This window comes from Dermacentor albipictus, chromosome 7 (assembly GCF_038994185.2).
Source record: "Dermacentor albipictus isolate Rhodes 1998 colony chromosome 7, USDA_Dalb.pri_finalv2, whole genome shotgun sequence".
Classification (NCBI taxonomy): Eukaryota; Metazoa; Arthropoda; class Arachnida; order Ixodida; family Ixodidae; genus Dermacentor; species Dermacentor albipictus.
The window spans coordinates 102,853,335-102,878,122 of record NC_091827.1 but is presented as its reverse complement, the minus strand read 5'-3'; the positions used below and the strand labels follow the sequence as shown (position 1 = coordinate 102,878,122).

General features: G+C 47.1%; 1 protein-coding gene across 1 annotated transcript; it reads right to left on the bottom strand.

Annotated features, from left to right (window-relative positions):
• Nucleotides 1–2,519: 2,519 nt before the first annotated feature.
• LOC135914000 (neprilysin-1-like) lies at nucleotides 2,520–24,195 on the bottom strand. Its single transcript, XM_065446701.2, has 6 exons — nucleotides 23,491–24,195; nucleotides 23,168–23,335; nucleotides 19,627–19,716; nucleotides 15,835–15,936; nucleotides 13,515–13,595; nucleotides 2,520–4,700 (listed from the first exon to the last, which is right to left on the bottom strand). The coding sequence occupies exons 1-6, from the start codon at nucleotides 23,632–23,634 to the stop codon at nucleotides 2,625–2,627; spliced, it is 2,661 nt and encodes an 886-aa protein (XP_065302773.2). The 5' UTR covers nucleotides 23,635–24,195; the 3' UTR covers nucleotides 2,520–2,624.
• Nucleotides 24,196–24,788: the final 593 nt, after the last annotated feature.

The window sequence follows — 24,788 nt, the reverse complement described above, 5'->3', positions numbered from 1 at the left end:
TTTCTGCGAATTCTACCAATATCTCTCCTCTAGTGTATCTCGAATCGACGCCGCTGTTGCCAATTGCTTGTTCACCAGCCTGCTTGTTCCCCACTCTTGCGTTGAAATCGCCCATTACTACAGCATACAGAATTTGCACTTTTCATATCTACATCTTGATAAAACTGATTTACTCCATCATCGTTACGACTGCAGGTTGGAGCGTAGGCTTTATTCGATACCTTTCATTAATGCAGTAGAATTCGTCAATGTTTCCTTTTATACTTATTGATTAGAGATCATACCCCGTATTCGTTCTTATTTGGGAGTCCTCTTTAGCGAAGCATTTGACCGTTAGTCGGCACTGTACAAGGCTCACCAGTTCTTCAGACCAAGGCCAATGATATCCCACACAATGCCTGATAGCTCCTCAGAGTCCTGCTAATCTAGCTTCACTAGGGAGGGTTCGTGTATTGAACGTTGCCAGGTCCAACTTCCAGTGACGGCCTGTCCATGTTCAGAGGTCCATAGCATCCTCTACTGGGTTGCAGGTCTGGCGACCGCCTTGGTCAGGTGCGCCGCAGCATCTCGGTACTGAGGGCCATGGTTTAACTGTAGGAGTCATGAGGGAGGCAGTGGCCGAATACTTCACAAGGGAGGCCAATTCCTGTTCTGGTGAGGGAGTGTCTTTTGTTGAAGCTTAGTCGGGCTTTCTAATTGGGTTGCACCTGGACTAGTAAAGAGCCACTGGGTCTCTGCATTTTTTCCGGCGTCAGGCGCCACTCCAAGTCGGGAGATGTAGTGTACTAGAGGAGGATTGGCTTTCACGACCTTCAGATGTGTTCTGCTTCTGCTCCATGCCCCCACCTCATTCACATAGCTACAAATGGAACATTTCTAATAGGACACTTAGAAAAAGGAGGATTTGAACTTCTGACCATAGCAATCAAGCAACCGAGATAACTCAAATATTCCTGTAGGCGGCGAGGCCAGGTTATGCCGGAAACGACCAGCCCGTGGGATCCTACATGCTTAAAAACTCACTTCAATTATCCGCGACCAGTCAGACATAGTGTATACACTTCGCGCAAAGTACAATGAATGGTTACCTGAACAAGGCATGTGCCACGTCTAGGGCCGAGCCTGTCAAATGATCAATTAAAGACGCAACATCTACACTTCGCGCATGTGGAGAACAATAGTGGACAACCAAAGCGATTACAAGAACGAGTTAAATCTAGGACAGATCTATCGATCGGGAGTAAGGACTAAACTGTATAATTTATGCTATGAAGAAATAGAAAGTTATCGGAGGGCTCCTCACCGCGATAGGTAGGTGGATATTATTAATCATTCCATTGTCTGTGGCCGCGTCGAGACGCGCGAGTGAAATGTAACCGTAATGTTTACCGCGAAACACGGGCAGCGAACGCTGTGCACGAAGGCGAGCTTTCTGGCATAACGCAGTCTCTTGCGTGGGGCGATCTTTTATTGTTTCGCACTTTTCATATTTTAGTCTGCGAAGATTTAACATAAAAGGCATGCGCAATCGGTGTTTTGTTTCTTTACAATTGTTTGTTTATAAGCTGTTATTCCCAAAATTCCGAGGAATAACTTTTTAAAGAATTCAAGACAAGGTATGAGCAACATTAGTGATAGAACTTTACTGTCGTATTCGGAAAACGCAACTTCAGGAGTGACGCCTAGCGTGAATGTCTCGTGGCGAGGGCGCTCATTGCGTTTCCTCCGGCCCGTTTACCATTTAAGTAAGCACGGGCTTCAGCTTAAGTTGCGTTCTTCAATACGGGAGCTAACGTCGCCTGGAATAGTTTTTTGCCCGCGCGATGCCAGCGCCGGCTGTGACGCCGACAACGTATTTTCTACGACAACAAAATACCACAGAGTTTCATACAATAATTACTAGAGGGAACTGTGGCGCTAGTGTCTACGGGAGCTGCAATGAGAACGATTGTACCAGCATCGGAATTGTGGGAATTACATGGATTTGCCTAAACTTCGTCCTTTTTGCTTGAAATGGCCCTGCGACTTTGTAAACTCGTGATTCTCAACAATGTACTGCGCAATAAGTTAATAATAAACATTATTAAAATTGTCTGACAGCAGAATTCGAACACAGGAACTCTAGCACAGAAGCCTGATATTGAAACTATTAAGCCACGGACGCGTGTATCGACAAGTGAATGAAACGCTCTTATGAAGTTATCGTGGACATGCCAGTGCCTTGTCCAGGCGGGCCAGATTTGATCGCCAGGACAAGCTCAACCCTTGCAATTAATAGCAATTGTGCGTGTTCGTGGCGTCTTCTGCATTTCGGAGAGTATACATTGCGCTGCAATTTACTATAGGATGACGTAATATACCAAGCCTCAAGAGCGTCGGAATCCACAAGCACGAAGATAAGACAAATCCATGTATTTCCCATCATTCCCATGGTGGTACAATGACTGCACGGCAAGAAATCCCTCAAGTAATTATTGTATGGAATTCTATGCAAAATACCACAGCGTCACTCGCTTCCGCGATGCTAGGACGTCATTCATATTAAACTTACATCGCTGAGCCGTTGTTCTCCGACGTGGGCGGCGTTCGCTCGTTAAAAAAGTTACAACTGCCGCAATTGTTTATTAGTAAAAAAAAGTGCATTTGTCTGGCGGATTCATGGGCGCGTTTGCGGGACAGTGGAACACTTCTGCGAAAATGGGCGAGTTCATGGCCGGAACGTTGCAATCATCGCGCATGCTTTGCGGCCGCTTTGCGCACACTGCGTAACACTGCGCCAGGAAGAAGATCTGGAAGTCTGTGAACTCTTCCAGATGAAGCACCTTTAAGTCTTCCAGAGCTCGAAAGTCAGCCGCCACGGCCGCCGAGAAGCCCTCGTAGGCAATCTCCAGCCCGGGCATAACGGGCAGCGCGCGCATCGGGCGCCACCGCGAGCTGTCCGAGCCGGAGTGCACGTTGCAGTTAGCCTTGATCTCGTGCGTTGCTGCCGCCTCGGCTCCGAGCCACGTTCGGTGCTTGCCCAAGTCGTCCACCGTTACGCCGATATCGTCGAATGTCGTGGCCATCTGTCGAGCCGCGAAGGAGCCTAGGCCACCGTAGTTTATCGCCAGCGTCGCCTCCTTGTAGTACATCGGCGGGCTCAGGTTCACTAACGCGAGCGTCATCAAGTCTGGCAGGTAGAGGTAACGCTCGCGACCAAACCGGGGAAACATGCGAACGCTGTACACGTCCGCGAAGTATTTGTGGCTGCGTAGCGCTCGGTAGATCTCGGACGTCTTGACTAGATTTGTCACGAAGGTCTTGCCGCGCATTTCGGGAAAGATGGCGTACAGCCTATCGCGTTCCTTAGCGTCGAAGAAGCTGTCCCCTGGCAGTATGGTGCGGGTCATCTTGTCCAGCTTCGAGAAGACCATCTGCTTGCTATCGTGGTCCATCCAGCTGAGCTTGTTTATTAGGCGCTTCGTCTGCGCGTTGATTCGGTACAGGAAACTGGCGATGTTCAGTCGGTTCTCCTTCGTGCCGAAGCGCTCGGTTAGCGTCGTCGCCCAGCCGAGCAGCCCTAGACGAGATTCGACGTATTCCATGCAGCCGCGCTCCTTCATCTGTGTCAGGTTGTTGATGCTGCCGAATCTTAGTGAAGGTTTCCCCAAAACAGCCCAGAGGTGCGTCTGAATGAACATCCACGAGAGCCCGATGATCAGCTTGTCGTGGTCCATGCCCTTCAGCAGCTTGTCGATGCTCTCCAATATTTTGCAATCCTCGATGATCACGGTGTCGTTGCCGGTCCATACGAACTGTCTGTCGTGCTTCCTCAGAAGAGCAAGCCACGAGACGGCGTCTCGTGGCTTGCTCTTCTTAACAGACGGCGTCTTGGAGTCTAGGGCGGCCACTTCGAACCATTCTTGCCGAGGAGTGTCGTACAGGAACTCGCGCTTCGCGTTGAGAAAGGCCGTCTCGATGCCGAGGAGGTCAGCTGCTCCCACGCCAGATTGCGCACTGCTGGTGTTGAGGACTTGGTAGTAATCGTTCACGTAAACCTCGTACGTTGCTTCGTTCGTCCTGACACTGCGCGACTTCTCCTCCCACACGGCATCCAGGCGACCGCGGGAGACGAGCAGCGCGGTAGAATTCCTTACGGTAACGGTGCCGAGGTCGAAGAGGAAGTTCATTTCCCAGTTAAGCGCCAGGTTCACCATGATGTCGAGCGGGTGCGTTGCGCTGCTGGGCTTTCGCTCGGGCCAGGGCAGGCCCAAGGAGTGCCGGAGATCGGCGAATTCTTTCAGGTTCTTTTGCGGCCACTTACCGGCCATGGTGCAGCTCTCAAAGAACTGCGTCGCCTTGCTGCGATACGTCAGGTCAGCTTTAGCTTCCCCGATCGCCAGATCCAAGGCGGCAGCCACCATGCGCGACTCGGTCGTTTCTCGTCGCTTGGGGTCGCTCCATCCGCCGCACACGAACGCGTGGAAATCTTGGCACGGGTCGACCGACCAGTTGACGGCCGCGCGTAGCTCTCGGCCAAAGGCAGCGCAGTCGTCGCTCGTGCACGTGTCCAGGCGCTTCCGGGGCTTATCCAAGGTGATCATGTAGATGACAGCCGCGATCGCGGCTATCAAGAGGACCAACGCTGGGACGACCACCAGCATGTTCACCTTGCCGCGGTGCATGGGTTTTTCTTGAGCTTTCTCATTCGATTCGACGTGCTGCGAGAGAGGTTAATATATTTAAACCATGGCTCTAAGAATGTAAAACGTCAGACGCCAACCTCCACAGTAATTTAAGAGTCTCTTTGGCTTGGCATTAGCTCGTGGTGGGACAAAGTCCTCAAACAACGTCACATCCCTAGACCGGTAAGAAAAACAGACAATGAGTGTTGCATTTGAACGTCGTTGACGTTACGGACTCTTTTCAGCGAGAACAATGGATGCACGGTGGACTTTTGGCAAAATAATCCTCCAAAGGCCGCATTGCAAGAGGAAAGCCCTGTGCGACGCTGCACAGTCGAGCTCCAGTGAAGCAGTTCGCTCAAATATAAAAGGCCTCAGCGCCGAGCGTGTGCTCCTCGTTCTTGACTAGAAACGCTTTTCCACCAAAGATGTCTTTCCGGCTTTTCTAGAACTTGTTCGAAACTCTTCTAAAGCTTTCTCACAAGCTGTGCGCCCAACCCCATCAGCTTTTGCGCATGCTCCGTTGAATGTGAGACAGCGTGCAATAAAGCCCCCGTGGTAACAAGTGCACACTTAGAGACACTTCAAAACGTAGATTCAAAATAAGAGGTTATCCCATATACGTATGCAAAGCTTCAAGGAGAAATAGAAAACCGCTCAAAGAGAGTAAGAATTCCCACAAGCGACGTAATGGCTCCGACGTCAGCATGCGTATTACCGTGCTCCCAATTCACCTGAAACTTTGAATTTTAACCCAGTCGCATATTTTTTTTTTCATGCGAGAGCATGAAATTGTCCATTGAGGCTAAAAGTCTGTGTCTCGCGTCTGGACAAGCGATAAATAGCACCTATATTCCCATTGGTTGCGACGCCAGGTCACGAGCACGCCTGGACGGAGCACAGCGAGCGAAAGGAAACGCCTGCTGCTGCTGCCATAGCACGCCAGGTGTTGCGAGAGGGGAGAGGGCATTGTTGTGACGCCACGTCATGCTCGCTTTCAGAAGCCTGTGTCGTCCGCGCGTTCATTGCCCGCGCAAGCTCTCATCTGCGTTCGAACAGCGCCTCGGTAAGGCCAAATCAAAACGTGCCAAGGCCCCTGACAGCGGGACTGGAGACTCGGCTTTATGACGTCATGCTAACTGGACCGAAATTTCCATTGCCAAGCCCGGCGTGCTGAAAGCGGTCACGTCAAAATCACCGCGGTTTACTCCGGAACATACCCAGTAGATTCTATTGCTGCCTTTCACGCATCGAGGTGCACCGGCCTTGTGCCATCTAGGAAGTGTTGGCCAAGCGTCTCAGCACGCTCGCTTGCCCGCGAGCTGTTCATAACTCGAAGGACCACTCAGCTGCGTTCAACTGGATAATGCTTTCGCATGCACGTCTCATAAGAAGTGCGGAGGTGTCCTGGGTTATTTTTCTACAAACACTATATTTCAGCGAAGCTTTGTCTGCGTAAAGCGTTTAGTCATTAAGCGACAAATGTTTTATTTCCTCGGCAAGTATAAAGAAGCAATCAAATTAGCACTTGTTTGATAACTTTGTGCGTTGTCCACGGAGAACGCCTTGAAATACGCTGCTAAGGAGCCTAAAGCTTTATTACTCTAGAGCTCAAAACATTCTGAAGGTGTTGCAAATGGTCTTAATCCGAAGCATTCTTTGCGTCATTCTTGGCACATTGCGATAGGTAGGTTTTTTTGTCGCCTCGTTTTAATAAAAAGAAAATAATGTGTGACAGATGGTGGGATTTAGCTTCTGCCGTGGAGCATAGCAGCCAAGTGCTCTAACCACTATACAACGATCACTTTTCCTTTATTTTTTTCTTTATTGCCTGTTTCTGCAACGTCACAAACAAAAAATAAAGATATTTGCAACATTCTCATTGTCCGCGTTAAAAGAACACCAGCTCATCTGCGCCAGTGCGTATATTTAAAAAGAGTTTGCGTAAGAGCAGCTCTCCATGGGCTAACCAGTCTGGAACACTTCTCGTTTTTATTTTTTTCAACAAAACGTGTCGTACTCTCAAGTATTGACGCACCGAACGGGCAGCCACATCGGCGTGCACAACTGCCATCCTGCACCTCCATATGCTATGGAGTACAATCAGCCTGCTGAGATCAATTGGTGGCCCGTCCTTACTTTCTACAGGGAGATACCGAAGGCCTGGGGTATCCGAGAGTATGTTTTTTTACTGGTATACCGCAGAAGGTCCCGTAGAAACAAGGCGTCCCAGCAATCGAGGAACACATGCTCTGTCGTTTCCTATTTTCTACATATTATGCAGTGCGTTCCCCGTGACACGCATATGCCCTTTTCTGCCTGCCAAGGTTTGACAGCAAGCGCACATGTATGTAGTTGGGAAAACGATGTTTTCATTCTTGCAGGTACCATCATTTTATTTACCCTCTTTAGTACATCTTTCCCTCGTCCTGCAGGGTACCTTGACCTATTCAAAGGTTCAAGAAGTATAACACCACACAGGTCCTTGTGCAAGCTTTTTCATGTCACAGCAGCCAAATATTCAAGCGGAAAACCGAGCAGACAGGCTAGAACTACTTCTTTTAGAAATTCATGTACGCTTCCTGGCAAATTATTCGCGGATACGACAATGTACAGCAGCTGTTTGCTCGGACGAAGCTTGCACATCGTGCGTAGGAAGGGGTATTTTGCAAGGTCTTTTACGTAAGGAGAAAAAAACCGTTTATTATCTGGCGCAAAGAGAGGTTTGTCCGACTTGTTCTTGTACCTCTGGATCCCCACACGAACAATGCAAAAACACGGGGAAATTTCTGGCTGTTAACCCTCGAGCATTGAAGAGCCTGTAGCACGTACCAAGTTTTACTGACCGGAAACAACTTACAGGCACTTCCTCTGGAAAATATTGACCATTTACAACCATTGCATTCTCTTGTCCTACCGTGCAATTTGCCCCACTGTCCTTGCCAGTATGGTTGATTGTCCTCGTAGTATTGCAAGGGTGCCCCTAGATATTACGTCGGTGTGTTAACGAAATTGATGTCACCGAAAATATCTGGCATCCCAAGCCAGTCACCATGCAAGAATCCCAGGCATTTTGCCCAGTTCACCGCACTTTCGCTTAACGAACAATGTTTTTTAACCTTTTCCACAGCATGCACAATGCTGTCATACTCTGGACAAATGACATTGCTATCTTTCTACGCGCTATATCACGATCGCACGCATAATTCTCTAGTTCGAAAGGCAGCCAGCTTTTTGAAATACTCAGCGCGATCGCCACGTGCCGCTTCCTCGCCTTCTTTCCTTGTGACAACTCGCGCTCTCAGGGCAGCGTTAGGCAACAGTATATCCGAGACCGAGGCACTTTACTCAGCACTTCCTTGGTAGCAGTTTGCGCTATTTCAGAAACTGCGGCGTTGTACCCACTTCAAGTTCGCCCAAGTTTTTCATGTTTTAACGTTTGTTCGTTCATTCATTCACAAAACTTTATTAGTGTCCTGAAGCCCGGTCTTTTCAGACCGAGGCGGGCTGCGTCCACGTCGGCACCGCCAGGCCGAGCCTTATGGCGTCATCGTGGACCCTCTGGACAGCCCGTAGCTGATCTTGATATGAAGAGCTTGTTATCAACTTGTGCCAATAAAGCCATGTTTCTTCGGGGTCGGCGAGAGTCGCGGGACAGCCCGCCAGCATGTGTCTGATGTCAATGATGCCATCGCACACGTTACATTCTTTCCTAATTTCTCTTTCGGGGTGAATTTTATTTATGAAATACGGAGTGGGCGAACGTTTGTTCGCCGGAGTGCAAATGCCATAGTCGTTTTAACATACGCCACATGACATAGCCATAGGTAGTACGTACCAGTGTGCGTCACGTAGCTGCTTATGACGTCTCAAGCCGTATTTATCTCGCTTACGCTCGTCGGCTACCCACGTATAACCCAAGCAATCGCCATGTCGTAAGCTCACGCCGAACGGCCTGCACAGGTGTGCCTTCGCTGCCGTACGACGGTCTTCGCCCTGGTCGTCGCCGCGCTGCGGGCGTCACACGTACGTGTACTCGCGACCCACAAGACGCAACTCCTCAGTTTTCACAAACACAACACGTTGGTTCATCTGGCAACGGTGTGCGGAATCCCAAACAATGCTGAATGGTCTGGTACGTATAAGATGCTTCGCATATGAATTCCCACAGTGCGTGCAAATTTGTCCTGTTCCGGAATCCGAACCAGGACGAGTTTTTCTTCAACTGTTAGGCTTTCTCTCTGATATACTTGTATGGGTCTCCTTTGTAACTTCGTGCTACGCTTTGGGGGGGGGGGGGGGGCAATTTTTTCCTTTCATGTACTTTCCTCTACCTTGCGGGCTTCCGCAGAACTTATTTGTCATGTCGTGCAAGGGACGCTGGTCTGCTCCAGGCCACCTTCAGTTGCAATTCGCTCCATGCAGAAACAAGACGTGTGTCGAGTGAGCTCCTGAATTGTCCTTTGCAGTGTAGTGAATTTGGTTAGAATCATGGATCCAGGAGCAGATGCGACGTAATGCAACGGAATTTGTCTCGCGTTCACCGTTAAATCGCCACTGAACTTAATAGATTCATTGTTGCCTACTTGCACTTCCAATTACAATATACTTGGCTTTCAGCTTTAACTTGACCTCTTTTTCCGTACTTTGTCCAGCGAAAGAGAGAAAACGTTATTTAATAATGTGACTAGGTATTCAGAGGCCCTCAGTCCAGAGCCTTACTGCTGGGTTGACAACATTAAAGCACATATATTCGTGCACTCTATCTACCCACTTCGTGTCATCCATGTTCCTGAGCCATTACACGAAATTAATTTTTGCTCTGTGCTTTTCTCTACGTTGGGAACAAGCGCAGCACCTGGGCGCGAAAGCACCGCTGACGGCGCGCTGATATTCTCTAAAGCAATGCGCTGGGAACCGCATCAGGTTTGCTAACGACTAGGTGCGACTAGATTCAAGTCTTAAGAAAACGAAACTATCAAATATACAACTCTGTAAGACGCCAGTTAAAAATGATAATATAATGTTGCGATTTGCATTTAATAGCACATCTAAAGCGGACGAAATTGATGTTACACATGAATCTAAAGAAAAATTTGTAATATGGAGATACCTTGCAGAACCCTCTTGAAGAACGTCACACATTCGCGTATATGATATAAAATGACATATCAAATTTCTCGGCTTTGAATGATCTAGTGGATGCCGTTTGCAAAACCGCGACATGTGTTCTCGATGCAAAGTTATTAATCTATATACTTTGAGCGTCTATTCTTTTCCAACTTGCGAATTCTTTAAATTTCCTTTAACAATATTCATGGCCTAAATCGAATTTCTGCTTCCAACAGTCACAAGAATTAAACTTTCTCTCTCACATGCAACAAATTTCATTAATATCAATCCAGGGGTTATCTCAGAGAAGCGTGTTTGCGTTTTACATGTATTTTAATAGGCCGCATCGGAGTTAGGCCCGAGATAAAGCTTCCTTAATCTTCCTTACTTAAGAGGCTTCAAGAGGAACCGCTGGACCTATTTTAATAAAATTTGTTGCATTTGAGAGAGAAAGTGAAGTTCTAGTGACTGTTAGAAGCCGAATTCCGATTTAGGGAATCAATTTCATTCAAAGAATTTTCAAGAATTCGGAAGTTGGAAAAAGATACAAGCACGACGTTTAAATATTAATGGCTCTCCGTCAAAAATAGATGTCACTGTTCTGTAAACGGCATCCATTAGATCATCAAAGCGTACATATTCGATATGTCATTTCATATTTTACGTGACTTGGTTATGTTGTGTACAGGTGTTCTGCAAAGCCTGTATTTAAACATTACTAAATTTGAGATTCATGTGTAACATATCTATTTTGTCCACTTAAGATATGCTATTAGAAGCGATTCACATAATTTTAATGTCATTTTTCATTGCTGAGTTATGGAGTTGTAAACTTCAAAGTTTCGTTTACTGAAAATTTGCGATTTTCGGCAATACTTAGTAAAAAAATGTACGTCCTAAATTAGAAATTCGAAACCAACAGTCACTAGATTTTAACGTTTTCTTTTAAATTCTACAAACCTCGTTAAGTTTGGTGCAGTGGTGACCGATGAAACGATTTCTCCTTTTGCATGTATTTACATAGTATATACACGTATTTACATAACACCTGAGCTAAAGCTTCCTCTTAAAGAGCCCCTTACCAAGTCTGGCCATGTTGAGCTAACATGCGCAGAGCATACATTGCGCGATAGCGATCGTGTCTGCAAAGTATTACATCGCTACGCGCGCAGAAAGATCTGAAATTTCAAACCGAACGCCGTTTTTCCTTCTCGCGGCGGAAGTGCTCCTAGCCGGTGTATGACGTACTCGTGCACCTGCGCCTACATAGTCATGTCCGCAGTGTGACGTCGCTCGTGGTGACACCTGACTTGGTTAAGTATTCAAGACAACATCTGATATCTGTGTGATCAGTTGCTTGAACTGACCAATTGAAGTCTAGAGAAATAACCGCACGTTCCCCCAGTTGTGCGGTCACGTGCGCCGGTAATGAAACTATGCCATTTTGTACCGTGTTCCAGTGCGTGATCATGCTCTGCGATCCACTTGTCCTGCCTCAGTATTCGTGTAGCGCCTAATTATGCCGCTAGTCATGTGTCCTGCACAGCGCGCAAAATCCTGCACTGCGCGAAACGATAACAGCTGGCCCGCAACGTCGCCAGCGGAAGTGCGCTTCGCAAAAAAAAAAAATAGCCAGGAGAAAAAAAAAGTCAGAGCGGAGCCCGTGACGTATGTGTCACATGATCCGCGAAGCCCGGCATGAGAGAACGCAGGGAAGGAATTTCGCTTGCGGAGGCTAGACCGGGCGAGTGGAGAGAGTGTCTCGCTATGCGGTGGAGCTCACCTAATGAAATCACAGGTTTGCGGCACTGAACTATTTCTATCTCGGCTATTATAGAGCCGATCGGAAAAATTTTTGCGGCAGAACGCTCCATTGAGGACACGTAACATCTTCCAACGTATAACCACAAAACGCCTGATGAGGAACCCTTGAAGGCGAAAGCTTAAATTATTACCGAAATTATTGAATTAAAGCTTCCGACGCTACAGGACGAGTGAGCCCAACTCTCCTTCCACTGTCTAAACTAGCCGAGCCGTCGTCAGAGACGCGGGCTGTGGTTACGGGCACTGCGCGCGTTCGGCGTGAATGTGGAGAAACGCGGATGAACTCGGATGGCGTCAGCGGTAGCTCTGTCCCATCTTTCGGTGCATCGCCTCGTTGGCACTGATACAAAATAACAATGCTATACCGAAAAATAAGCTTACCCTGGAATTCTCGGTGACCTAGAACTTTTCCCGCGGCACAGCGCGTATCCAAGCATTCGTCACTGTTTCCTCCCTCGGGATCTTAACACGCGCACCTTCGTGTCCCCGGTGTAGTTGCCGCGGCATCGTGGTACACATCATTTGCACGGCATTTCAGCGTCCTTCCTTTCACATTCCTAAAGCTCGCAGACATGGAAACACTCACAGCAACACGCAAAACACGAGCAACTGAACAGCGAAGAGGTGCACGTCGACAAAGACGCGCCGGGGAATGCCGATTCCCCGGGACAGTAGGGCGACTCTTCAGCCGGACACGCGATACTGCGATGTCGCGGTGATTGGCCGAACTTTTTTGCCACCTCATGCGACCGCCCCATCTGTTGACCTAGTGCTAGTGGAAAGGGCTAAAACTAAAGGCTTGTCCCTTTCCACTTGGAGTTGGCTATTGGTGTTGATCCGGACCACGTTCCTCACTCGCGTGCGCGCCGCTCCTCCTCCCCCGCTAGGCTCCACCCACCCTCGCCGCGTCACTTTATAGTGTGCTTTCACTCTCTCTCAGCTATCCCTCCCCCCGCCCCCCCCCCCCCCCCCCTCGGCGAAGCTGCGCACGTCAAGAGAAACCCAGCGAAGTTCTTATAGCTCCACTTTAAAAGACAACAGAGATTTACAAGAATGCTAAGGAAGAAATCAGAACGGAAAATCTGTAATATAACACAAAGGGAAGTGCCTTGCTATATGAGGCTCGAGCTGCTTCCCTAAGGACAAACGCACACCGGAGAAAGCCCTCGCAGAAGATGAGACGTGTGTAGTGTAATGAAAGCCTGGAAATGACTCACAACATCGTGGTACAATGTCAATATATTCACCCAGCGAGACCCGTAGGAATCGAGTGTCCACCTTCCAGAGGCGACGGAATACAAAGAGGGCGGAAGCATTAACTTGTCAGCAGTCGAGATAAGAAACGACAAGTGCAGTGTTGGAATAAAGGCCACCGTAGGTATTCATATTGTTACGAGGTGCTGCAGGATTGAAGGATAATGAGAGGACTGACGAAGACGACGATCGCCGATAGTCGTTCGCACGCGTGCTCCATCTTGTATGCCTGTCTTCTGCCCGTTGTATATATCTTGTAAATATATTGTCAAGCGTCCTTTCTCCCCGTAACATTTTGGTGGAGAGTCCGGTTTTTAAGGTTTCAAGATGAATCTAAGCAGCGCACACTCCTTGGCGGCAATATGTAAACAATATAAACGGAGACATGGCAAGCGTAGGTAATGGTACAATATAATGACAGCGGTTTTAAATAGAAAAGTTAAGATCGACATCACAGGGGCAAAAAGGCTAGATGGCGATAAATGTAGTGAATCAAGCAGGCTAGGTGACAGTCGACGCCACGCGTAAAAGGGGACGCCAATAAGTACCATCGTCATCTGCCGTTCACGTCACCTCGGAAACCCGGTGTTTTGTAAGGAGCCCAATTAAATAAGCTAAAACATTGTTTGATCGCGTTCACCGTGTGTAGCGGAGTCGCACCTTTTCTTTGAACGTTATCGCCCTTGAAGCATCCGTTGAAGGGTGCTGCCCATGGGGCTCTTTCGGCGGTGATGGTGGTTCCTGTGGAACAGTAGCATAAAAAGCGAGAAATAAACAACACCCGTGGGTTACAGTGCAATGGAAAATAACGTTGCGACAAACGTTTCACGGTGGGTGCCTTGCCACACTTGGACGGGTCATGCATGCTCGAAAAATGCAGACTTAAAAAGTAGCTCCGAAATAGTTAAGGGTGGTCAATTATTCTGTCAAAATCCCATTTTTCATTCATTTGGCGACAGAGATTTGATTAGTACAGAGATTTGAATAATAGGGAAGAAAATGCAGAGAAAAAAAACATTCTTGTTTAATTAAATTCCCCTGCAAAGCTCAGCGCCGGCAGAGTGGAAGCTACATACCAGCGCGAGCAAATCAAAATTGGGCGATAGTATGAGTGCCTTGGCAGCTTATGTGCTACCCTAAGACCTTCACCAGATCATACGTGTAAAAGAAAGTAAAAATTGTGAGGTTCTACCAGCCAAAAGCACGATCTGCTTACGAAACACACCACATATAATGCGAGACTCCGGAACGATTCCGACCACTTCTGGTTATTTATCCTGCACCTAAACCGAAGTACACGAGCGTTTTTTCCCCAATAACGTTTCTTGTACTTAAAAAGTGCACAAAATGACTTTGACAGCATCTGGACCCTTAGCCGATATGGCTGGTAGGGGATTCATCACAAAGGCTGAGTAAGTACAGGGTCAATTATTAAGTGCAATGTTAATATGAAAATTACAGCATCAATGAGAGATGTACAGAATATCAGCAGTTATTCGCGAGTTTTCGAGCTCTCCGAAAGAGTGAGTCTCTTAAGCCACGGTGCAATATTTGCCGACATTTATTCAAGCTAGCCATATTGTACCAAATTTCTTCGCCAAAAAAGGACATTGTTCGATGGCCGTAAACAGTGCGCACTATCGGCACGTTAAGGTTTTTGTTCCGCCCGGCGACTGTTACACCTTGGTGAGAGATCGGCATCCTGACGTCTGCAGGCATGTGTGAGCTATGACTACAATCTGACGACTTGTTACTACATGTAAATAGCGTAAAATAAACACCTTTTCTTTCGCTCCTACTTCCGGACGTACTCATCCATTTGGACCAAATTTGCCTAAACGCTACCCCGAGTCTCAACAATGCTAACCACAGAACAATGTGAAGCATACGCGTAGCACTGTGCTTCTACGCAATATGTTGGACAACGCGCTCAGTTTTCCTTGTATTTAGCAATGATTTTTTTCGTCTAAACTATTCAAAAGTGACCTGTAGTTTGTTAACTGTAGTGCTATAACTAAGACAGTGTCGTCTGCACACACAGCAGTTTGCGTGTGGGTCAAGGAGATAGGATAATCATTGATAGGTTGCTCCATGTACTGAACCTTGCAGAACGCCCAATTAAAGGATTTTCCTGTCTTTTGTTGTCGCATACTTGTACAAACTGAGTCCGCCAATTTAAATGGACGCGAAAAAATTTTGAAGCAATCCGTCTAAATCTCTGGTGCAGGAGCTTCTACAGCGACGTATTGTGCTTCACTGCGTTGAAAGCCTATTTGCATCTATGACGATACCAATGATAATTTGATTATCGTTTAAAGCCGGGCTTACTTTGTCTGCCACTGAATTTACTGAAGTAGCCGTACAGTATTCCCTTCTAAAGTCATGTTGATTGGGAGTTACTATAGTGTATTTTGTAATAAAATCTAACATTCTTTGGCTTCTAGTTACCTTCTGGTATCCGTGCTTTGTACGATACTTACTAAGATGGTATTTTGTATGCCTCCAGTAGTGAAGTGGTTGTAAGATAAGGGTTTTCAAATGCGCGTTTTTATTTTTCAATTATCAGATGAAGGAAGGGCGGGGGGGCTTATGCAGACAGCTAGTTTCTTATGAATAAGTTAGCCTTACCTTAAATGGTAATAAATGCCGCACAATTATTTGTTTTCTGTCAATCCAAATAAATTTTTCCAGGCAATAACAGGCGTCAGGTATCATGTTACTGAATGTGCAACGTGACGCCTAGCGCTAAAGTGCCTATGCACTTGCAAGATTTCTTACCGTCGATGGCACCCTTCAAGGATATAGCAAAATTGAAACACTTCATGTGTGTCCGCATGGCTGTTAAAATAACTTGTCATTTATTTGCGAAAACGTGCGCATTTAGAAATGTTGCCGCAGTTATAGTGTTCACTGTTGGGCACTACCTGGGCTTATACGCGACGCTTTCATCGTGCCCTCAGTATCCGTTATTGCGTCTCACCTTTTCTTTTGAGCTGGTCGCCTTCGGGGGCTCGTTTGAAGCGTCAGGCCCGGCATGCGCTTCCAGCAGGGGCGCTTTCGTTGCATCCGGGACCAGCGGAATCTGCAAGCATACAGCGCCGCTAGTTTCTTTCAATGGTTCACGTGCTCAGCGATGAAATTTGCATGACCTTTGTCTGAAAGTGTTTGCTGCGGCAGTCGTAGCGAGCTGATAAACTTGTTCGCTAGTGCGCGTAATGGGACAGCCTGGTAATGGCAGTACCTCCGTAGTCGATTCAAATCGACCAACTAAACGTAAGAAAATTCGTACATTGATTGCGTGTGACACGTGGAAAATCTGCTCAAGCAGAATACTGTACGTTCCCCGCCTGAATGGCAAGCATTCAAACGCCGAAATCACAAAATCTTGTCTTTTGCCATTGGCTAGACTCCTTCGCTGTTAATAGGTCCAGCATCAGAGTTGATTGAAGTTTGCTCTTAGGAACAATGCTAGCGCAAGTGTAAATCCAAGCCTAATTTTGCACTGTGTTCTGGGTTTTTCTTAGCGTACAATTTGTCCATGAATAGTGCATGTTCCCAGACTAAGCAGCCAGAATACTGTTTGCTCAGTAACATTGTTATGTACAAGCGACATGACCTACGATTCTCAGACCGCAAGTCCTCTCTCTGGGAGCCGTGCGGAGGTTGTAACGATGCATTTCACTTTCTGGTCATCTTTTCTTATCATTCGGAACACCGAGCCACATATTCAGGCGATAACTACATTGCCGCAGCGTGCAAGCCAGTGATTAAGGGCGAAAGAAAAATGAAAAATTAAATATATCCGTACAAAGTGCGCCTTCTCTGCGACTTCCCGCACCATGCTGTCACATCGGCAGCGAACAGCGTTCAGTATCGCTTTTCTCACTTGGTTGCTGCATGGCCTCCGTGATCGGATGGCCTTGCGATTTCGAACTCCATGGTTGCCGGTTATCGAATACATCATGCCCCGTGGCATTGAGCGGCGATCGCATCCACCGCTTGACCCCCAGAAACGAAAGCCAAGACAAGCGCGAGGAGAGTGAATAGGTTTCAAGTGATGGATTACAAGAGCAGAGGATATGCGCAACTATGGTAAATCACAATAACAACGTACCACGAACAATAATAAGGTGTCTTTATTCTTATTCTTTGGTCACAAACCGATGAAGGGAGGCAAAAGGCGGCACCCCACTTACGTAAGGCCTGCCCTTTCCCCACCGAAACAAAAAACAAATCATGGCTAATGAACGTGTGGTTGAAATAGGGGTTCTGTCGTCCCGGTGTCCAATGTACAGAATGTTTCTGGTTGAGCTTTATAAACAATTAACGGTCTTCTTTTCGATATACGCATTCTACATAAACAAGCTAAAACAGGCGAACATGTCAATGCTAATGCGGCTGTTTGACAATTTGTCTACGAACCAATTTCTAAAAATCCTCGTTGTCACGCGTTAATATATGCTGCATCTTAAGATAACCATACTTACAAAAACAACAATTTAGACACGGATTTCGCGAGTCGTTCTTTGCATTGTTCTCTCCACTTTAATTACACAAAAGACGTGCAAGATTTAGTCCACAGGGGCATTCTTCGGAGGAGGTGCGAAGGTGTGATGCTTTCTTAATATTGCAAGCATTTGTTGACATACAGGTATGCATTGGGAGTATTTCCATGTCCATCCTAGTCATGACAGACCTTTTGAACTTGTATGCTGTTGTCCTGTTTGGCTGGGTCCCAATACGTGGTCTTGCGACAAAATTAATGGTATACCGCTAGACAAAAAATTACAGGGTCTCGTAAAATCTCTCAAGGGGTGAACGGCGAAAGCCTATTCATCCTCCTTTTATCATTCGCCTTTTTTGTCATTATTAGTCACTACTGCTCCCTATTATGCATTTTAGACATTTGTAATCAATTTTGGTCATTACAAGCCATCGTTAGACATGCTGGTCATATCCTAGTCATTAGTAGTCATTACAAGTCATTTCAGTCATTATTAGTCATTACTGGTCCGTATGAAGCATTGTTAGTCATTTATAATTATTTGTACTCGTTGCAAGTTGTCGCTACAGATAGTTTTCATTTCATAGTCAATATTAGTCATTACAGGTCATTTCAGTCATTATTAGCCATTACTGCTCACTAGTAAGCATTTCAGTCATTTGTAATCACTTGTGGTCATTACAAGCCATCCTTAGACATATTGGTCATCTCATAATCATTAGTACGAATTACAAGTTATTAGCAGTCATTTTAGTCATTACTACTAATTACTATACATTTCAAGTCATTTCTAATCAGTTGTGGTCATTACAAGCCGTCGTTAGACATTCGCCATTTTGGAGTCATTTGTAGTAATCACAAGTCATTAGTAGTCATTATGAGTCATTACTACTCATTAACCTCTAACAATCTCTAGTATAACTTTATCATTCACTGACTGTCACTATAAATATTTTTTCATTATAAAATTTCTCTTTAATTTGTCTTCATTTGGCCTGATGACGCTTCGGAGGGCACTCCGGAAGACAGGTCTGCTGGCACAAACTTCACCATGAGCCTAGAAAGGCTTTCGCCTTAATAAGTGGCTCTTTTTTTGAAGGTAGAGTGGTTATGTAATGTAAACATCGCCTCAACGTCACAGCTAGCATTCACGATCCAAAGCAACGTCAGCTCTGCGTTATTTTTATTCCTAGCATATCACTGCTGTCTACCTTGTGCGACGTGCCGGAAATGCGATGCAATGCACCATTGCCGTTTTCGTTGATACGCGGCCATTAAAAATTAACAAGCTTTCGTTCACTGAAGACCGCGGCACGAGCTGAATGCAGTATAGCTTTATGCAGTGTGTCCCAGATAATTCTAGCCACAGTTTTAAAATATGCAAATGCCACGTAGCGGGTTATAACCAAGGTAATCTTGTCTGCCGTCGCTTGGAGATACTCAACTTATTTTTCATTTCACCTAATTAGATAATTAGTCTTAATTATTGAACTTCTCAAATATTATAATTAGATAAAAAGTGTCAATGAGAAAATTGTAGAGCGACATGAACATCTACCGACACAGCTTCCTGTTGCTCAATACGTGCTACATAAGTGTTTTTCCGAGCGGGAAAGCCCGCGAATGCACGCAAAATTGACGCGCGACTAGCCGCTCGAGGCAATCGAGTGTATTCGGGCACTTCTTTCACGCTCGAAAAAACACTTCTATGTAGCGCGTATCCAGCAACAGAAAGCTATATCGGGAGTTTTTCATGTTGCTCTACACTTTGCTCATTCACACATTTCATATAATTATAATATTTGATAAGTTGATTAATTAACAATGACTAATTATCTAATTAAGTGGGATGGAATCATAATCCGAGTATCTCCAAGCGATGGCAAACATTACCTTGGTTCTGTCCAGCTACGTGGCATGTACATAATGTTAAACCATGGCTAAAGTTAGCTGGGACACCCCGTACATGCCAGCGTCAAGCCAGAACGAAGCCTATACCATATTCATACATTACTAATAATACTAATATGTCGTGACCATCAGTTCACAAAAAGTTGAGCACCTTTCATGACTTTTACAACGCCTTCATTTAATATTATTCTTTAGTCTATAAGGAATCGGGGGTTTAACCTGACGTTCATAAATTTTGTTCGGGGAGCAAAAATCCGTAATTATCGGGTTTTACCAGAAAACGAAGAATTCTATATGTATAGTATGTGGTTCCGTAAAGTTCTTACTGCGCCCTCATATTCCGCAGGGGAGTCGTACCTTTTCTTTTGATTTGGTCACCTTTGCATCTGCAGGCCCGGCAGGAACTTCTGCAACAGGCGCTTTCGGTTCAGCCGGACCCTCTGAAATCTGCGAATGAAGTGTAGTTCGGACTTGCAGTTTCTAAGCTACACATCGTCAGCGATCATGTGGGCTCTATTTTTCTTTTAAAACTTTTTGCTGCGACATTATGTGATTAGCTGCGAAACGAGTAAGTAGACCAGCCAGGGCTGTTAACAGTGCTGCCAGCTCAGGGGATTCCAAATGAATCGGCTGATGTAGCTTCGTAAACTGATTGCATGTAACGACGTAAGTCATTTTATGCTACAAATACCTCTGTCTTAAATCTTAAATCTTTAAGATTTTAGGCTTCCATTTGTGTTTGCCTCTTGGCCTTTCAGATATCCATTAATGCTAGTATACGTGCTCCCAGAATATGCACTACATCGCGACATGTCTTTAGCTATACTGCGACCACAGCTCTTTGAAGCGGGCCTGCAAGTGCGGTGTATCTCACCGCAACATTCTGAAGAAGAACGCTAAATGAAAACAACAGGCACACGAACAACCCAGGCTTCCTTGTGTATTGTATTTAACGCAGCCTAGCCACGACACTGTGCCTCCGTAATGTAGTTTCTGATCGATTAACGAAGGTTTAGGGCACATGTCCTGCCGTGCCGAATCCGGTGACTCTCTTTTGATCGCTCCATCTCTCCCCACCTTTGAGATTCTTACGTGAAGAAGAAGCAAGTGTCATGCCATTTTTTTAATTAAACAGCGGAGCTGTTCTAAGTCGATCCTTTGCCGTCCATTGTCTGGTGTCACGCAAAGGGGTATAGGAGCAGGTGCTTCACCGGCGCGCGCCCTTTCGCCCCATGAATTGCGCTCGGCGTGAGCGGCAGCGCCCACGTCGCGCAAATCCCGAGCTTCGAGATCGAGAAGCGCAAACAAAGCGTCAGCGGAGGGAAGTCGCTACCGCCGAGGATCGTTGACGGGAAGGTCAAGCCACGCACCGGTGGAGGCAAGCCAAACCACACTTTCCAGAGAAGCCAACCCAAGCCAAGCACTAGCAGAAGTAAGCCAACTCTCAACTTCGGATGTATAGGAGGCCGAGCAGAGACGTCGACGCGGAGAAATTCCTCCCACGGAGGGTGCCGATGGACGGTTCAAGAGAGAATTTCTCGGCCGTGAATTCCACAGCTGCAACGTGTGTGATAGGACTGTGGTTTGGTCACAACCTCTCCCAACTGAAGAGTGTGCGCAATCCGGAATCGAAGCTCGAATCTAGCAAAACGGCGACAACGAGACAAAAGAGTCATGAAAATCGCACTAAACACGAGTTCAAAAACCGCCAGCTTCACTGATTTGACAGTTTTCACTGCGTGGAACTGGTTTTCTTTTCTTTTCTTCTTTTTTTTTTTGAAAGTCGCCGCAAGTCAGCCGCCGTCCTGCAAGGGGGTCGTGTGCGACACGCGCGTCATCGAGCTGATGCGATGAGACTGCGCCCCGTTTCGTATAACCCAATGTTCATTTCTTGCCTTAAGAGCGCGTTCACTCCGTTGAATCAATACACATACGAAACCTATATTGAGGAAACAGGAGACAGGGATACCGCGTCGATTCCATATTTCTTTTCTCCTGCTTCGTCGGTCATCCGAGCAACGCACTCAAGCAATATCCTGACCGCCGCTCCCAACCACCTTGTAGTATTTCATATTCCATGTTGCATATGAAATGTCATGTATCCATAGTTTACGCCATTCTTTCCTAAAGCTTACACAGACAAGCGTTAGCTTCGAGACAAAAAGGAACTAGAATGCAGTCGGCTTGGCAGGACACTTCTTAGCAAAATGGCGTACTGAGGAGGACAGTATGGTTCTTTTTTAAGTGTTTACAAATGAGAATGGTGGTGTGCGTTTAAAGTTACGCTGGGCTCTAATGGGTTAAGTGTCGTGAAAGCTCTTTTTGCACGGTGTTGGGCTGCTGAGCACGAGGTCGCGGGATCGAATCCCGGTCACGGCGGCCGCATTTCGATGGGGGCGAAATGCGAAAACACCCGTGTGCTTAGATTTAGGTGCACGTTAAAGAACCCCAGGTGGTCAAAATTTCCGGAGTCCTCCACTACGGCGTGCCTCATAATCAGAAAGTGGTTTTGGCACGTAAAACTCCAAATATTATATTATTATTATTGCTCTTTTTGCAAGCGGTGGTTACTGTTTTGTACTGTTTCAGTGGTGACTGCGTGGTGGTACAGTAGTCACGTTTATCGTCGTGGGAGCTAGGGCACGTGACTTGAAAGTTTGATTGGTTCATTTTTCGAACGGCCTTTCTCGGATAGGTGAGATAGGAAGCAGCATGCCTCCGCCAGAACGCGGTGGTCCCAACAACTGCGGTGGGGCAACACAGTGGTTAAACATTGCGTTTGGTACCGCGCTAACAAGGGCTACACAACAGTGAAGAAGACAGGGCAAGCACGGCGCCGTCTATTTTGTGTTTTCGCGTTATTCCAGCCTTCTTCGCTACGGTGTTAGCCTCATTAAAGCGATAAAGGTGTAGTGTATGAACCAACTAGCCAAGAAGTACGCGGTATTAAGACCCTAAAAAAATTGGCCGACGATTACTATACTTGGTAATACGATCTTTGAGCACAGCTCCTGCCTTACTTCAACAAGCAACCGCATACAGAACACACAATTCCGAATGGAGGTGGTTCGGCGTTTCGGATTGGGCAGCACACACGGCGATCCGCCGCTATCGAGCCGGCGCTCCGGCGACGCACCATCGTGCGATCTTAGAGTGGGTAAACTCCGCGAAGACGGGAGGGGACATTAGCAATTATTATTTACTGTTTGTTCTGAGGTGGGATGAGGACACGGGTGGAGAACAGGGGTATTGAGTGGAGGCCACGCACTCATTCATTCACAGACAGGTCTCAATGTGGCCGCACAAGGTTGGGGTGAGAAGTAGAAGTAAGGCGACGAAACGCTATAACTGTTTTTCGAGTCACCGCAATGGCACTGCGCCAGGTAAGAGGAGGTATAAGGCAACGGTGGAGGCGGGAGAAGGACAGCCAGGCGCAAGCACTGCCAGAGGCGACAAATGCCACTGAGGAACGCGCCTTGCAAACGCGGAAGCGAGACGCGGCTGAGAGCCGTAGAGTTACGCGACGCGGGGACGGTGGAGCGGAGAGCCGTAAATAGGAGCGAGAGTGGGAGAGCCGGCTAGGAGCGAGAGTGGGATAACGGCACGGCGAGGGCGCAGTAGTGGGTAGCGGCGAGAATCACCGCAACGGGGCTGCGCGGAGGAAGGGGGCGAGAGGATAGGCGAGAACACATGATCCGGCTTTGGAGGAACGAAGAGAGCAAGGCTCGCGCCATGCGTGAGAGTGCCAGGTGCACGCGCAGCTAGAGCAGCGCGCTAGCCCCGGCTACGGAGCTGGTTACGGCGAGGCACGACCGCGAGGCTGACGGCGACGCGAAACGTGGGAACGGGTGCCAAAGAGCTGCGCTCTAAAACGGGCTGCAATCGTCATCGCACTCACCTTGCTGCTGCTTTCTGCGATCGAAGGCCGCGATTTCTTGCGTTTCGTAGGATTGGTGCTGTCCTTCCCCAAAGAGTTCGACCTTCCGGACACAGAAGACTTGGAGGCTATACTGGATGTGCTGGCCTTCCTCGCCTCGGCCATGCCTTGATGGGAGGAGTCGCTGGGCTTAAAAGGTGGAGGTTCGTCCGTTTGTATAGCTTTTCTCGCTACGGCGTTTCCATCGTTAACGCCATACGAAGTGCAATGCATAAACCAACAAGCCCAGAAGTACGTGGTATTACGCCACCTAAAAAGAAGTCTCCAGCCGCCATCGCACTCACCTTGCCGCTGGTTTCGGTAGTCGAAGCCCGCGAGTGCTTGCGTTTCGTTGGCTTGCTGCTGTCCTTACTGGAAGAGCTCGACTTTCCGGTCGAAGAAGACTTGGAGGCTGCACTGGACACGCTGTCCTTCTTCACGTCGGCCATGCCTCGATGAAGGTAGTAGCTGAGAGCTTAGAAGGTCGAGACTCGAGGTCCGTGAGAAGGAGCGACGCCTGGACTCGGCGAACCGTGGGGCTTCTTCTACGTTATCTTCTGAGCGCGTGATTCTCGCGCAGCACGCGCTGCGCCAGTGACGATGATGACCCCGGACAATGGCACATGCCCACAACAAGGGATTGGCCAGGAAGCGAGCGGTTTAGGAATAAAGAAAAGAAGCAGACAAATAGTGCCCTTGGTCGTCACTGCGTCATCATTGCCTTCTGTTGACTTTAAATTCTGAACGTGACAGGTTACACACTTAGGAGGAGAAAAACGAAAACAGCTTTAAGTAGTAACGAAAGCGCAACAAAATTTGTTTTCAAAATGCAGCACCAAGGTCATTTGGCTTTAAGACGCAATTACCATTAGTCAGATTCAAGAAAGTTCACCTAAGCAGCCTTTTTGAGATTCCTTCGTGTTTGTTCTGTTCCCTACGTGTGCCACAAAACAAATTACACGTTTACAAACAAAAGGAAGGCTAACAGTTGGAAAAGAGCCGTTTATGTCTCATTGAATGCAATCCTTAGCAAAATAAGATGAAAAAAGATGAAGGGAAAACAAACAGATCCCACGTAATGTTCCGATGTAAATGGCGCAAAGCTAGGTTGAGTTCGCCAGTTAGCAGTGGTAGCGGACGACTGGCTAACTGTAGCTGTTAGCCCTAACTGCTACAAGAACAAAGACGAAGTATGATGCATGTTTGCGGAATAATCGTAACGAGAGGTACATGCACAGTTAGGTACAGATAAATATAAGTGGGTTACAGTCCTACAGAAAGGTACTGAAATAAACTGGGAGCAAGCGAATACGCGAACATCACCGAATCGAATCGAATAATCAATGTTCGAATAATTCGATTCCAGAATAAATTTCTCACAGTTTCACCCTAAAGGCGAAGAATATTAACTACGATAGCAAATAATTACGCAGCTATCTGCAGTAAGGTAACTAGCTTTATCAGCTGTAAAGCCGCTGCAAGCATTCGCTTACTAAATAAATAAGTTACCAAGCACGATGTCACACGCGCACAGACAAACATGGACACGCCACTCGATGACCGCTGACACTCGCTGTCCGAACACTGGCGTGACGAAGAGCAG